Source organism: Mus musculus, chromosome X (assembly GCF_000001635.26).
Source record: "Mus musculus strain C57BL/6J chromosome X, GRCm38.p6 C57BL/6J".
Lineage (NCBI taxonomy): Eukaryota > Metazoa > Chordata > Mammalia > Rodentia > Muridae > Mus > Mus musculus.
The window spans coordinates 155205355-155218161 of record NC_000086.7 but is presented as its reverse complement, the minus strand read 5'-3'; the positions used below and the strand labels follow the sequence as shown (position 1 = coordinate 155218161).

The window sequence follows — 12807 nt, the reverse complement described above, 5'->3', positions numbered from 1 at the left end:
TGAATACTTACTTGTTCCACTGGGTATGACCAGGAATAGGCAAACCCAACTGTTCCCAAACATGTTGGTCTCAAGTTTTCTTACCTTTAAAAATGATAGAAAACTCCGGGCGTGGTGGCACACGCCTTTAATCCCAGCACTCGGGAGGCACAGGCAGGCAGATTTCTGAGTTCAAGGCCAGCCTGGTCTACAGAGTGAGTTCCAGGACAGCCAAGGCTATACAGAGGAACCGTGTCTCAAAAACAACAACAACAAAAAATGATAGAAAACAACACAGAGCCAGACATCCCTGTAATCATTAGAGTAATGATATCGTGACATGTTCAGTAGGTTTAGAATTATTTCAAAATAAAAAGTTAAAGGAGCCAGGGCTACACAGAGAAACCCTGTCTCGAAAACAAACAAACAAAGTTAAAGGAAACAAAAGAAGTGCATGGACTGGAGCAAGTAAGGACAACAACAGCTTTCAATAGCAAAGAAAGCTGAGAGACGGTCAGATATAAGTGTGTAGAAAGAAAACTTCCAGACCTCAAAATCTATAAGCAGTGAAATCAACTCTTCAATAATGTAAGATGGCATACATCATTAAAGCGAATTATCAAGTGTTTCTCTCCTTCAGAAGGAAAGTCCACAAGGAAGAACAGATATTTAAGAAGGAAAGCGGGAGGAGTAAGAAAGAAAATGTTGCCAGGTGGTGGGGGGCAGAGGCAGGAGGATCTCTGAGTTCCAGGCCAGCCTGGTGTACAGAGTTCCAAGACAGACAAGGCTACTCAGAGAAATCTTGTCTCAAAAAATAAATACATAAATGGAAGGAAGGAAGGAAGGAAGGAAGGAAGGAAGGAAGGAAGGAAGGAAAGATAACATTTTAAATTTAGCCATTGCAACACTGGTTCTCAACCTTCGTTATAATGCAACCATTTAATACAGTTTCTCATGTTGTGGATTACTCTCAACCATAAAATTATTTTGTTTCTACTTTTTAACTGTAATTTTGCTGCTGTTATATTGTTATGAATTGTAATGTAAATGTCTGATATACAGGCTATGTGATATATGACCCCAAAGGGGTTGTGACCTACAGGTTGAGAACCACTAAGCTAGAAGGAAAGCAATCGAGGGATCCTAAGAACTGACCTTAGAACATACAAGAATAGCAGGCTGTGGTGAACATGTTTAATCCTAACACTGGGCAGACTGAGGCAGGCAGATCTATGTGATTTGTGAATTCTAGGACAGCCTGTTGTGACATAGTGAGTTCCAGGATAGTCAAGACTACATAGAGAGACCCTGTCTCAAAATTAAAACAAGATTCAAACCCACACCTTTCTTTAGTCATGAAAATGGTGACATCACCACATCTCAATGAACTGCCTGTGGAAAATTACTAGAGAGGAAAGGAAATTATGCCTCCAGACGACACTTTGAGAATGGCTGCTGCTCTCATCTTTCTGTCATACCCTAAAGCTGGGCTTCCTGAGTTTGCTTTTCTCGGCAATGTCGGGGTCACAGAGGCAATCCACATGTTCTATTTAGGAAGGTTACCAGGGGACAAGCTGGCATTCATATGCTTCCGGCAAGGATCCGCAAGGCGCCGCTAGAGGACATGAGGCTAGAAAGGCAGCAGCGCGCCTCGCCCTACCCCGCCCTCCGGGTTTGCGCCATGGGTGTCACGAGAGAGCCCGGAAGAGGGCAGTGTCTGGAACAGAGGGCGGTGCTTCGGCGGGCTTTCATCCTTACTGGTCGCGATCTCTCCGGCTCCCCGTCCAGGGAGGAGCTTCTGCGGACTTAAAAGGCACCGTCTTGCCACTTCTTAGCTGCGCAGTTTCCCCGAAGTAAGTTTGCCAGTTTTCTGTCTTATACTGAGGTTCGCCGGGTCATGGTGCCAGCCTGACTGAGAAGAGGACGCTCCCGGGAAACGAATGAGGAACCACCTCCTCCTGCTGTTCAAGTACAGGGGCCTGGTGCGCAAAGGGAAGAAAAGCAAAAGACGAAAATGGCTAAATTTAAGATCCGTCCAGCCACTGCCTCTGACTGCAGTGACATCCTGCGACTGATCAAGGTAGGTAAAAGTCCGGGCTCTCCCTAGGGCAGAGGGTAGGGGAGGCTCTGTTGACCGGGGAAATCCTCATCTGCAGTTCTGAGACGCAGCCAGGCCAGTAAATTCCGCCTTCTTGGCCTGCCAACCCCAGCCCGGGTCAGGCTCGGCTGTTCGGCGCCAGGCAGGACTCAGTCACCGCTCTACCCTGCCTGCCCCATTTCTCTTCCCGTGAGCTGGCTAGGCTGGCCAGGAGTTTCATTGTCCTTTTCTTTATATGTCGTCCCCAGGAACTGGCTAAATATGAATACATGGAAGATCAAGTCATTTTAACTGAGAAAGGTAACAAGGCGTGGCGGGGGAGGGGGAGGGGCGGGTAATATCTGTTTCCTGGCACCTCCAAAGGTCAACTCTCACTGTCTCTGCCTCCCCTGTCTTACAGATCTCCAAGAGGATGGCTTTGGAGAACACCCCTTCTACCACTGCCTGGTTGCAGAAGTGCCTAAAGAGCACTGGACCCCTGAAGGTAACCCCTGATCCCTGTCGAGAAGCCAGAGAGAACTAATGTTATATCAAACCCGTAGAGCCTACTGGGCAGAACCCGTGACTACGCGGGCAGAGGTTACTGAGGAGCTGGCTGGAAATAACAACCAGCCAGTGTGCAAATGACTGAGGAAAAAAAATATATGTGTAGTGTACTTTCTAATAGGGCGGGTTATGAGAGAGCTGTTTGAGCAAGTATCAAAGTTCTGTAGAAACCCGGAAAAGTTAGTTATAATGTCATTTGTTGTAATTCCGTTTCATAAAATGGTTTTTGTTTGACCCTAACCTAACTTTTTTTTTTTTTGTAATTGTGTTAAATCACATTTTTTTCTTTAATTTGTCCCAATCTTCAGGTTACAGTCTCTAGCTTCGCCATGTACATGGCCCTTCTGTGTACATGGATGGGCGGGGAGGTAACTAAAAGACCCTTTACACAATAAAGTAGATGATCATGATAAATGAGGTAAGGTCCTATTATCGCACACTTAAAACACAGTAGATCAGAAATTTATTTTCGCTTCCTGTCTGTCTGCAAAGAAATACAAAATGGCTAGAAAATTTAATTTGCAACCATTGCCTCTAATTTGCAACCTTTGCCTCCATTTGAAATTGAATTGACACTCCTTATGAGGTAGTCAGTTGTTAATTATTATTTTTAGTTATGTATTGACACCTTTTTTTTTTTTTTTTTTTTTTTTTTTTGCTGGCCCTTGTTGACTGGTCAGGAGACGGCTAAAAGGGGAAGTTGTTTGGGTGGGTGCTTTCTTGAGTTTTCTTCTGATGTTTGTTCCTTAGGCTCGAAGATAATCAGAACACGTAAGGGATGAACTAAGTTTTAGAAGTATGTGGGTGTTATGTAACACCTGTTTCTGGTTACTGCTATTTCTCCTGCCTTAAAGAGTGGGGGAAGTAAATTGAAAATTTATATGTGGGAGGGCAAGTTCTGAAAGTAAACATGGTTCTTTTGGTCTGGTCTTCTGACCTTAAGGAAGCAAGAGTTGGTAAACTGCAAGTATTTCCTCTTCTACACTGCTGTGTAAACCCAACTTTTGCCAAGCCAACATACCAGCATGTCATTAGGATGTGAATAATGTGTGTGTTTAGTTTAAGTCCCTGGCCCTTTTGTTCTGGCAAGTACTGAAAATGTTCTCATTTCCTAAGTGTGAGTCCTGCAGAGTACAGACTAGCCAGTCCACAAGTGTAGCCTAGCTTCAGCTATCTCTAATGTGTGCCTTTTGCAAGTACATGTCTGAGACCAGAGAGATCATTCATCATTGGTCTGGACTGTAGTAGCATAAACATAAGGAGGCAGTCCAGTTCCTGGCTACTTGTTTCAGTGGTGCACGCATATATATTTTCTTACAATCTACACTAGGCTTCTGATTCTACCAATACAGCTTGAATGGGTTGTTTTTCTTCTTTGCATCTCATGGGATACTCTGATTACAGGACATAGCATTGTTGGGTTCGCCATGTACTATTTTACCTATGACCCATGGATTGGCAAGTTGCTGTATCTTGAAGACTTCTTCGTGATGAGTGATTACAGAGGTACAGTTGACTTTGGGATTGGAGGTAGTTTAAGGAGAAATCAGAGCTCTTTGGCCTTAAAATGACTTAAGTAGAATTGTATTTCTTTCCTTTAGGCTTTGGTATAGGATCAGAAATTTTGAAGAATCTAAGCCAGGTATGTTCACTAGCATTTCACTGCATAGAGCCCAGGCTGGCCTGGTCCTCCTATGAGCCCTGGCTGGCCTCAAGCTCTTCTTCATCTGCCTAGTGCTGGGGATTAGAGCTGTGACCAGATGTCCTAGATTTGGGCTTCTGCATTTGTAAGAGTTACGGGGTTAGTGTAATGAGTGAATCAAGGTTGGGTCTTGGTAAGAGGGTGAAATGTTCTCTCTGGCTTATACTAGGTTGCCATGAAGTGTCGCTGCAGCAGTATGCACTTCTTGGTAGCAGAATGGAATGAACCATCTATCAACTTCTACAAAAGAAGAGGTGCTTCGGATCTGTCCAGTGAAGAGGGATGGAGGCTCTTCAAGATTGACAAAGAGTACTTGCTAAAAATGGCAGCAGAGGAGTGAGGCGTGCCGGTGTAGACAATGACAACCTCCATTGTGCTTTAGAATAATTCTCAGCTTCCCTTGCTTTCTATCTTGTGTGTAGTGAAATAATAGAGCGAGCACCCATTCCAAAGCTTTATTACCAGTGACGTTGTTGCATGTTTGAAATTCGGTCTGTTTAAAGTGGCAGTCATGTATGTGGTTTGGAGGCAGAATTCTTGAACATCTTTTGATGAAGAACAAGGTGGTATGATCTTACTATATAAGAAAAACAAAACTTCATTCTTGTGAGTCATTTAAATGTGTACAATGTACACACTGGTACTTAGAGTTTCTGTTTTGATTCTTTTTTTTTTAAATAAACTACTCTTTGATTTAAATATTCAGCCTGAGCATTTTTACTAGTCCTATATTATTCCTCATTATCTTTGTAACAAATAATATATAAGCTAAAAATACCTATCCATCAGTTCTCAGGTACTGGTGAATAGGAGAGGCTGCCTGGTGTTCAGAATACCCTACATTTTATCCCTAGCACCAAAGCGGGTGGGGGGTGACTTGAGAAGGAAAGAAAGAAAGAAATGGAATGGAACAGAGCGATGCACACAGTGAATAAGTCCATTGTTGCACAAGTGAAATGTGAAGGTGGGTTTATGAAACACTAACAATCAGGAAAAACATCTTGTCTCCAATGACCTCATCCCACACAAAATGCCCTTTGAAGTAAAACTAAGTAGGTCATTCTGCTAATCAAGAGGGAGTAAAACTCCCGGTTTTTAACAAGATTGCAGCTTTAAAAAGTGTCACACAAGCAACTTTGTCACAAGCAAATCAGATGACTTTACATATATGTACATAACTGTGTTAAACTAATGTCCTTCTACAGTAAGGACACAATAGGAGTCTTTCAACTAGGGAGACACAAGCATATACTTTTCTCAGGAACTGAAAATGAGCAAAGCAAAGGGAAATGACAATTTTCTTAGAACTATGAATTTTAATTGCTCATATTGACCTACATTCCCAAACCCACTAATTTGCATGATCATAAAATGATAAGAATTCCTGAAAACTAGTGTCCAAGATTAATGTTTTCCAAAAGCAAATATCTCTAAGATACACAATAGCAGGAAACACTGAACTTTTCCAGTTAAACAGCTTTGGTTTTGTGTTCCTTTGGCTCAGTTTCTGCTACACAGTTCTAGGTTAGAAGGCAGCTATATGGGAGAGAATGATTATGCTCTTTTTTTTTTTTTTGGAGCTTTGGGGTTTATTGGAAACAGGAAATACGCACACAGAGTTAGATCTCAACCAGGGTCCTGCTCAGATGGCAAGTAATGGAATTGCTGGCAAAAATCAAAGGCTAACAGAACACAAAGAGCCTTGTGAAGAAGGAAGATATTTTGAAAGTTGTGTTCTGGAAACTGGGCCTCATAGAGGAAAACAACTGCATGCTGACTGTGGCTAGATGAATAAATTAACCCAGTGAGTAACAATCTAACCTTTTGTGTTCACACCTTAAAGACACAGTGTTGCAAAACCAGAAGCCGTTGTGAAATGTTGGTCCACCCTTAAGAAGAGTCCCTTACAAGTAAAAATCTGAGTAGAAACTCAGACCCCCCACATCAGCCCACTTAATATTCAACTCAATTACAGAGAGATCTCTTTCCAAGCAGCTACAGAGCCAGGCATATTAATGCACACCTCGAGGGGCTGAGGCAAGGACTAAGGTTTGAGACCAGTCTGGCCTACAACAAGGAGACTCCTCTCAAAAGGAAATAAAACATTTCCAACAACAATAGCAAAAACCCCTTTGGCACAGGAACACATGCCTATAGTTTCAAGTGCTTGACAGGCCCAGGCAGGAGGATCACTTTACTCTCACGAGTTTCAGGTCAACCTGGGCAGCACAGTGAACACTGTCTCAAAACAAACAAACAAACAAACAAACAAGCATTTTTTCCGGACAGGTGGTGGTGCAAGCCTTTAATCCCGGTACATGGGAGTCACAGGCAGGTGGATTTCTGAGTTCCAGAACAGTGTGGTCTACAGAGTGAGTTTCAGGACAGCCAGGCCTACACAGAGAAACCCAAAAAACCAACTCCCCTGCCTAGAAAAGAAGTAAATTTATATGTGTAAGACTTAAAGTCAATATGTGGATTAAAAAAAAAAAAACAAGTTAGAAGAAAATTTTCTACAGAGAAACAGCAAGCATTATAAACCTAAAGTAAAGGAAAAAATGAGTCTGTGTAAACAATCTTGTAAAGATAACATTTACACTGGGACTAGAACTCATTTTTCACTGGAAAGACTGAGACAGGAGTTCAAAGCCAGCTTGGAGACAATGTGACACCTTTTGTTTTCAAAACAAAACAAAACAAAACCTTAAGATGAGTGTAGTGGTGCATACTTGTAAGTGCCTGAGCCTACTTCCTTTCTTAGCCCAGTGTAAATATTGTTGCCAAAATCCTTTAAGTGGCTCCCAGAGCTCTCCACATTATTTTTGCTTTTTTTAGTTGGATATTTTATTTGTGTACATTTCATTTCAAATTTATTTCCCGGTCCCCCCTCTGCAATCTCCTTATCCCACCCCCCCTCCCCCTGTTTCTATGAGAGTGTTCCCCCACCCACCCACTCCCACCTCACTACCCTAGCCTTCCCCTATGCTGGGGCATAGAGCCTTTATAGGACCAAGGGCCTCTCTTCCCATTGATGACCAACAAGGCCATCCTCTGTAACATATGCAGCTGGAGCCATGGGGCCATCCATGTATACTCTTACTCTCTGGTTGGTGGTTTACTCCCTGGGAGCTCTGTTGGGGGTGGCGTGTCTGGTTGGTTCATATTGTTGTTCCTCCTATGGGGTTGCAAACCTCTTAATACAGGGAGGGACTCCCTATACAACCCTGGCTAGCCTAGATCTTGTGATTCCTCCTTATCTCAGTCTCTTACGTACTAGGATTGCAAGCTTGTTCCCCTGTACTGGGTTTAACACTTAATACATTATTGTCCTATTTAATTGTCACAAATACCTTCTTTGGTAGGTATTATTATCATTAGTTCCTTCTTTGTCATTTGAGACAGTGTCTCGTCAACTTTGAGAAGTCGGTTCTTTCTTTCCACACTGTGGGTCCCAGGAGCTGAACTCGGGTCACCAGAACCGATGGCTCCTGTATCACTTCCCTAATTTACTGATATTTTAATGTGTATTTCAAAGTGAACATATAGTTGAGACTCACCAATCTGGGTAATCAATCAGCCTGGATCCCGCTCATAATGGAAATGTAACCATTTGGGCTCATCTTCATGCTGACCATCTCAGGACCACAAAGTTAGCAGGAAGCTGTCTCCAAGGAAATAACAAGTGAATCATAACACACTTTGTGAAGGAGAACCTTCTCACCCATTTTTGAGAAGGCTACTTGGGAAAGTTAACGCATCCCAATTCTCCACAATGTAGGGAAGCCGCAGAATGCCTCCCTAGGCAGTCAGTACTTGCTCCTTGATAAACAACAACTTTCTTTCATCAAAATATCTTCTCTCTCTTTGAATTAATGCTGTTCACTTGAACTTTGTGCACTCAGTAGTTCTGTTTATATTGTACATTGGTTTAAGAACTGGAACAATATGGCCTGTCAGTTTGGCGACTTTTTCAGAGGACCTGAGTTCAGTATCCACATTGGGTGGTTCATAACTACCTGTCATCTAATTTGGTGGTGGTGGGGGTCCTGACACCTTCTTCTGGCCTTCTTGGGCACCTGCACACACATCACATAGCACGCACGCACACACACACACACACACACACACACACACACACAAATCTTTAAATGTATTTTGTTTTTTTTTAACCTGTCTGGAGCTGTAAATATGAAATGCTCACATCTACTTGCATGCTTATAGTCACATAATAAAAAATAATTCTAATTGCTACTAAGGGTTTGTGAGAATTACAGTTCCTTTAAAGGGACTTATGTAACTCAAGTTTGAGAAACAGCATTATAAGTAAGCATTTTGCAAAACTCTCTAATAGTTTAGGAAAAGGATCAGAAGGGCAGAGAGGTAGCTCAATGGTCAAATGTATGCTTGTAATGCAGGGGGCCCCAGTTTTTGGTTTTAACAAAAACAGGAAAGGGAAAGGGAAGATTTCACCAGATTCAGGTTTAGCTTTTCTGTTTGTGTGTGGTCAAGAATAGTTGATTGGTGACATTTTTCTAGCAAGAGGCTAATGAGGGTTGACACCTCTTTCTGAGTTGCTAGAGAGCTTAGTGACTATCAACACGTAAGCAAATGATTCATTAGAGAGTTGCAAAATGGTGATATCTTATTTCAGTCATTCTTCATCCCGTGTGTGTGTGTGTGTGTGTGTGTGTTTATACCCTGAGGTACAGCTTACTCAGAACAAATGCTTACTTCTTTCCTTTTATTTACTAATTTTCGAAAGAATGACTGCATTCCCCAGCATCTTCCAATTAGACATTTTTCTCTTTCAGAGTCTAACAGTGTCCAATGTTTTCATTAATAGTTATTAGTTTTAGTTTTCTTATCTAAGCTTAGATTTTGCTAAACACTCAGTGAAAGCTTCTTCAAGCTGTTTCCAGAGTCCATTGGAAGTGACCTCAGCAGTCTTGGCGAATTTCCTGCTGTTAAGTTGTCCCAGGCTCAAGGAGTACATTTCCTTTCTCAGACCTGACATCAATGGCTTGCTCATTTCAAGTTTCAGAGGTTCCCAAGGGAAAATAATGTTTATTGAAAGCAGGTGGAATTCACAGCTTTCTATTTTGATAATGTCAGAGGCACAGCAGGGAGAGCCTTTTCAATGGAGGCTCTGAGTGGGGCCATTCACTCCAGGATTGCGGAGGGTGGGTTCCATCAACAGTGCCGCCTTTCACCTGGTACTCAACTGCTTTCATCTAGCAAATCCAAAACAAAAATAGTTTCACAACAGCCAAATCAGCGAGTGTATGGACATATGCCTATGATGCTCTGGAAACTACAGTAAGAAGATCTATAGTTAAAGGCCAGTTGAGGTAACATGGAAAGATTCCACTGCAACAAGCAAACAAACAAACGAATTACAAAAGCAAACAAACAAAAACAGTGGTAACGTCTGAAACAAATGTAAAAGGCAGCTAAATGAATTAGTCCCTTTTTCTGGCAAAGAGACATAGTCCAGAAGCACTTTGGGTCTGGTGAATATTTGACTTTGTGTCAAACAAATTTAAACTAGATCCTGGCTCTTTATGGTAATAAAAATAAACTTCATTGAACTTTTGAGATGACTCCAGACGTTAAGGCACTTGCCACACAGCCTGACAACCTCAGTTGTATCCCTGGGACCCCACTCAGGGGAAGGAGAGAATCAACTCCCACAAGTTGTCTGTGCTCTGCCACACACACACACACACACACACACACACACACACGTAAACTTTTAAAATTTCTGAAACTAAAAATAAATTGCTAGAGTTCCTGTGATAATTAAATGAGAACATGAATTCAGAATGCATATTACTACTATATTTTTTATCACTTCTCTTTCCTTTCTTCCTTCCTTCTTTAGGACAGGGTTCTGTATATTCCAGGTTGGCCTTGGACTTGTTATGTAGCTTTAGATGATCATGGTTAAAATCACCTGCATTGACTCCTGGAAGCCTCCCCTATCCCAGGTCTCTGGGACTTCCTAGAGATTTCCCCTACTCCCCAACCCCTACTCCCTGGCAGCTGCAGATTTCCAGTCATTCTCCTGGCCCTTTGGGTTTCTCTCCTGTCTCTCTCCACACCTGATCTTACTCCCCATTCTCCTCCTCATCAGCTTTCCCACCCACTTCCCTCCCTAGTTTTGCCTCTTCTGACTATTTTATTCCCCCTTCTAAGTAAGATTCATGCATCCTTGCTTGGCCCTTCCTTCCTGTTTAGCTTCTTTGGGTTTGTGGAGTGTATGGTGGGCATCCTGTTGTCCTTGTTCATTTCCCATTCCCTCCTGTTCACTTCCTCTTCCTGATTCTTTCTTGTTAGTGCCCTTCTTCCCTGAAAATAGTCTCCAATTTTAGATTTGATTTAGAACTACATGTAAACAAAAATGTTTACCCCTCCAGACTCTCAATATTCTAGAAAGCAGGGACCAAGTTCCATAATCTTTGTTTTCGCGGTGCCTCAATCTTTGCATAGCACTAAGCATCCATTTCATAAACATCTATTAAGTGCATGGGATAAAGAAACTTGTTTTAGAAGGAAACGGAGATAGAAATCATATTGAATATTATTCAATAGATACTCATTTTGATATTCATTAGACAATTGAAATAAGAACTTTAAAATTCTTCACTCCTTCCCATCCTTCCCTCCTTTCTTTCTTTCTTTCTTTCTTTCTTTCTTTCTTTCTTTCTTTCTTTCCTTCTTTCTTTCTTTGTTTCTTTCTTTCTTTCTTTTTTTTCTAAGACAGGGTCTCATTTCATATCCCAGGTTGGATTTGAACTTACTATGATGTCCAGGCCTGTGGCAATCCTGCCTCAACTTCCAAGTGTTAGGATTATAGGTGTGTATTAGCATCCTTGAAAAAAAGATCTAAAAATTATAGGATACTTATACCTCTCAAATGTTATATGTATATTGTGTCATTTAATCTCTCTATAAGGAAGGTAGAGTATAAGGATGTAGAATTTATAGTTTATGAAGACAGAAGCAGGAGGGGCTGGAGATGGTTCAGTGGTTAAAAAAACTTGCTACTCTTCCAAAGTACCAATGTTTGTTTCCCAGCACCCACATGTCAGCTCACAACTGTTCATAATTCCAGTTTTGGAGATCTTTAGCATTCTTCTGTGCTTTATGAGTATACTGCATGCATGTGGTATAGATATGCATGCAGGCTAAATATTCACACAAAATAATAATATACATAAAGAAAGTTCAACATTGTTAGCCACTAGGAAATAAAGATTAAAACTATTTAGATTTCATTTTACATAGTCAGAAGAGCCAAGATCAACAAAGCAAATGACAGCACATGCTGTTAAACAGGCAAGGAGAACAGTTATTCATTACTGGTGGGAATACAAACTTGTATAGCCATTATGAAAATAAATGTAATTTTTGCTTAAGAGTATAGGACTTAATGTACCTCAAGATCCAGCTATACCACTCTTGAGCATACACCCAAAGGACTCTACATCCCACTTCAGAGATATTTGCTCATCTATGCTCATTGCTACTCTATTTTTAATAGATAGAAATTGGACATGGAGCCGGGCATGGTGGTGCACGCCTTTAATCCCAGCACTTGGGAGACAGAGGCAGGCAGATTTTGAGTTCGAGGCCAGCCTGGTCTACAAAGTGAGTTCCAGAACAGCCAGGGCTGTACAGAAAATCAAAAAGAAAAAAGAAAAAGAAATTGGACATGGTCTAGATGTGCATCAGTTGAGGAATGGATGGTGGAAATATGGTATATTTGCACAACAGAAATATTATTCAGCTCTTAAAAATGAAATTATGAAACTCATAGGTAAATGGATGGAGTTAGAAAAAAAAACAAATCCCAAGGAGGTAAACCAGACTCCAAAAGACAAATATTATAAGTTTTCTCTTATATGTGGTTGTTAGCTTTTAAGCCTTCCATATGTATGTTACAGTTTGAAAAACCACAAAAGTTAGTGTACTGGCTTGTTTTGCGTGTCAACTTTGATATAAGCTAGAGATATCAGAAAGGAAGGAGCCTCAGGGTTTCTCTGTATAGCCCTGGCTGTCCTGGAACTCACTTTGTAGACCAGGCTGGCCTCAAACTCAGAAATCTGCCTGCCTCTGCCTCCCAAGTGCTGGGATTAAAGGCGTGTGCCACCACGCCTGGCCCTGGTGTACTTTCTTAAGAGCCAGTATTTAGCATTTCAATACATAGCAGCACCAGACTAACCTCCAACAGAGAAAGGAGAATAGGATTAAGTAAGAAAGGAGATCAAAGAGAAGGGTACAGTAGGAAATGTAGGAAGGGACAACTAACACAAAGGTCTTTTGAAAAACCATATAGAAACCTACTACTGTAGAAGTATCCTAAAATACATAGCTGTGTGAAAAGTGTCTTAGTCAGGGTTTCTATTCCTACAGAAACATCATGACCAAGAAGCAAGTTGGGGAGGAAAGGGTTTATTCGGCTTACACTTTCACATTGCTG

General features: G+C 41.5%; 1 protein-coding gene across 3 annotated transcripts; it reads left to right on the top strand.

The window, feature by feature from the left end:
* The first annotated feature begins 1712 nt into the window (after positions 1-1712).
* Sat1 (spermidine/spermine N1-acetyl transferase 1) lies at positions 1713-5036 on the top strand. Of its 3 annotated transcripts, NM_001291865.1 has the most exons (7): positions 1713-2059; positions 2326-2377; positions 2478-2561; positions 2932-3041; positions 4028-4129; positions 4225-4265; positions 4495-5036. In NM_001291865.1, the coding sequence occupies exons 5-7, from the start codon at positions 4051-4053 to the stop codon at positions 4663-4665; spliced, it is 291 nt and encodes a 96-aa protein (NP_001278794.1). In that variant the 5' UTR covers positions 1713-2059; positions 2326-2377; positions 2478-2561; positions 2932-3041; positions 4028-4050; the 3' UTR covers positions 4666-5036. The 3 variants fall into 3 exon arrangements, with proteins under 3 accessions (NP_001278794.1, NP_033147.1, XP_030107131.1); NM_009121.4 differs by lacking the exon at positions 2932-3041; XM_030251271.1 differs by having other exon boundaries at positions 1716-2059; positions 2932-4129; positions 4495-5030.
* The last annotated feature ends 7771 nt before the right edge of the window (positions 5037-12807 follow it).

Excerpts from the sequence above, each read along its gene's own strand:
- Sat1 (NM_009121.4), top strand. The coding sequence starts at position 1,994 with ATGGCTAAATTTAAGATCCGTCCAGCCACTGCCTCTGACTGCAGTGAC. Across the intron at positions 2,060-2,325 it reads ACATCCTGCGACTGATCAAG|GAACTGGCTAAATATGAATA; the intron begins GTAGGTAAAAGT and ends TGTCGTCCCCAG. Across the intron at positions 2,378-2,477 it reads AGTCATTTTAACTGAGAAAG|ATCTCCAAGAGGATGGCTTT; the intron begins GTAACAAGGCGT and ends CCTGTCTTACAG.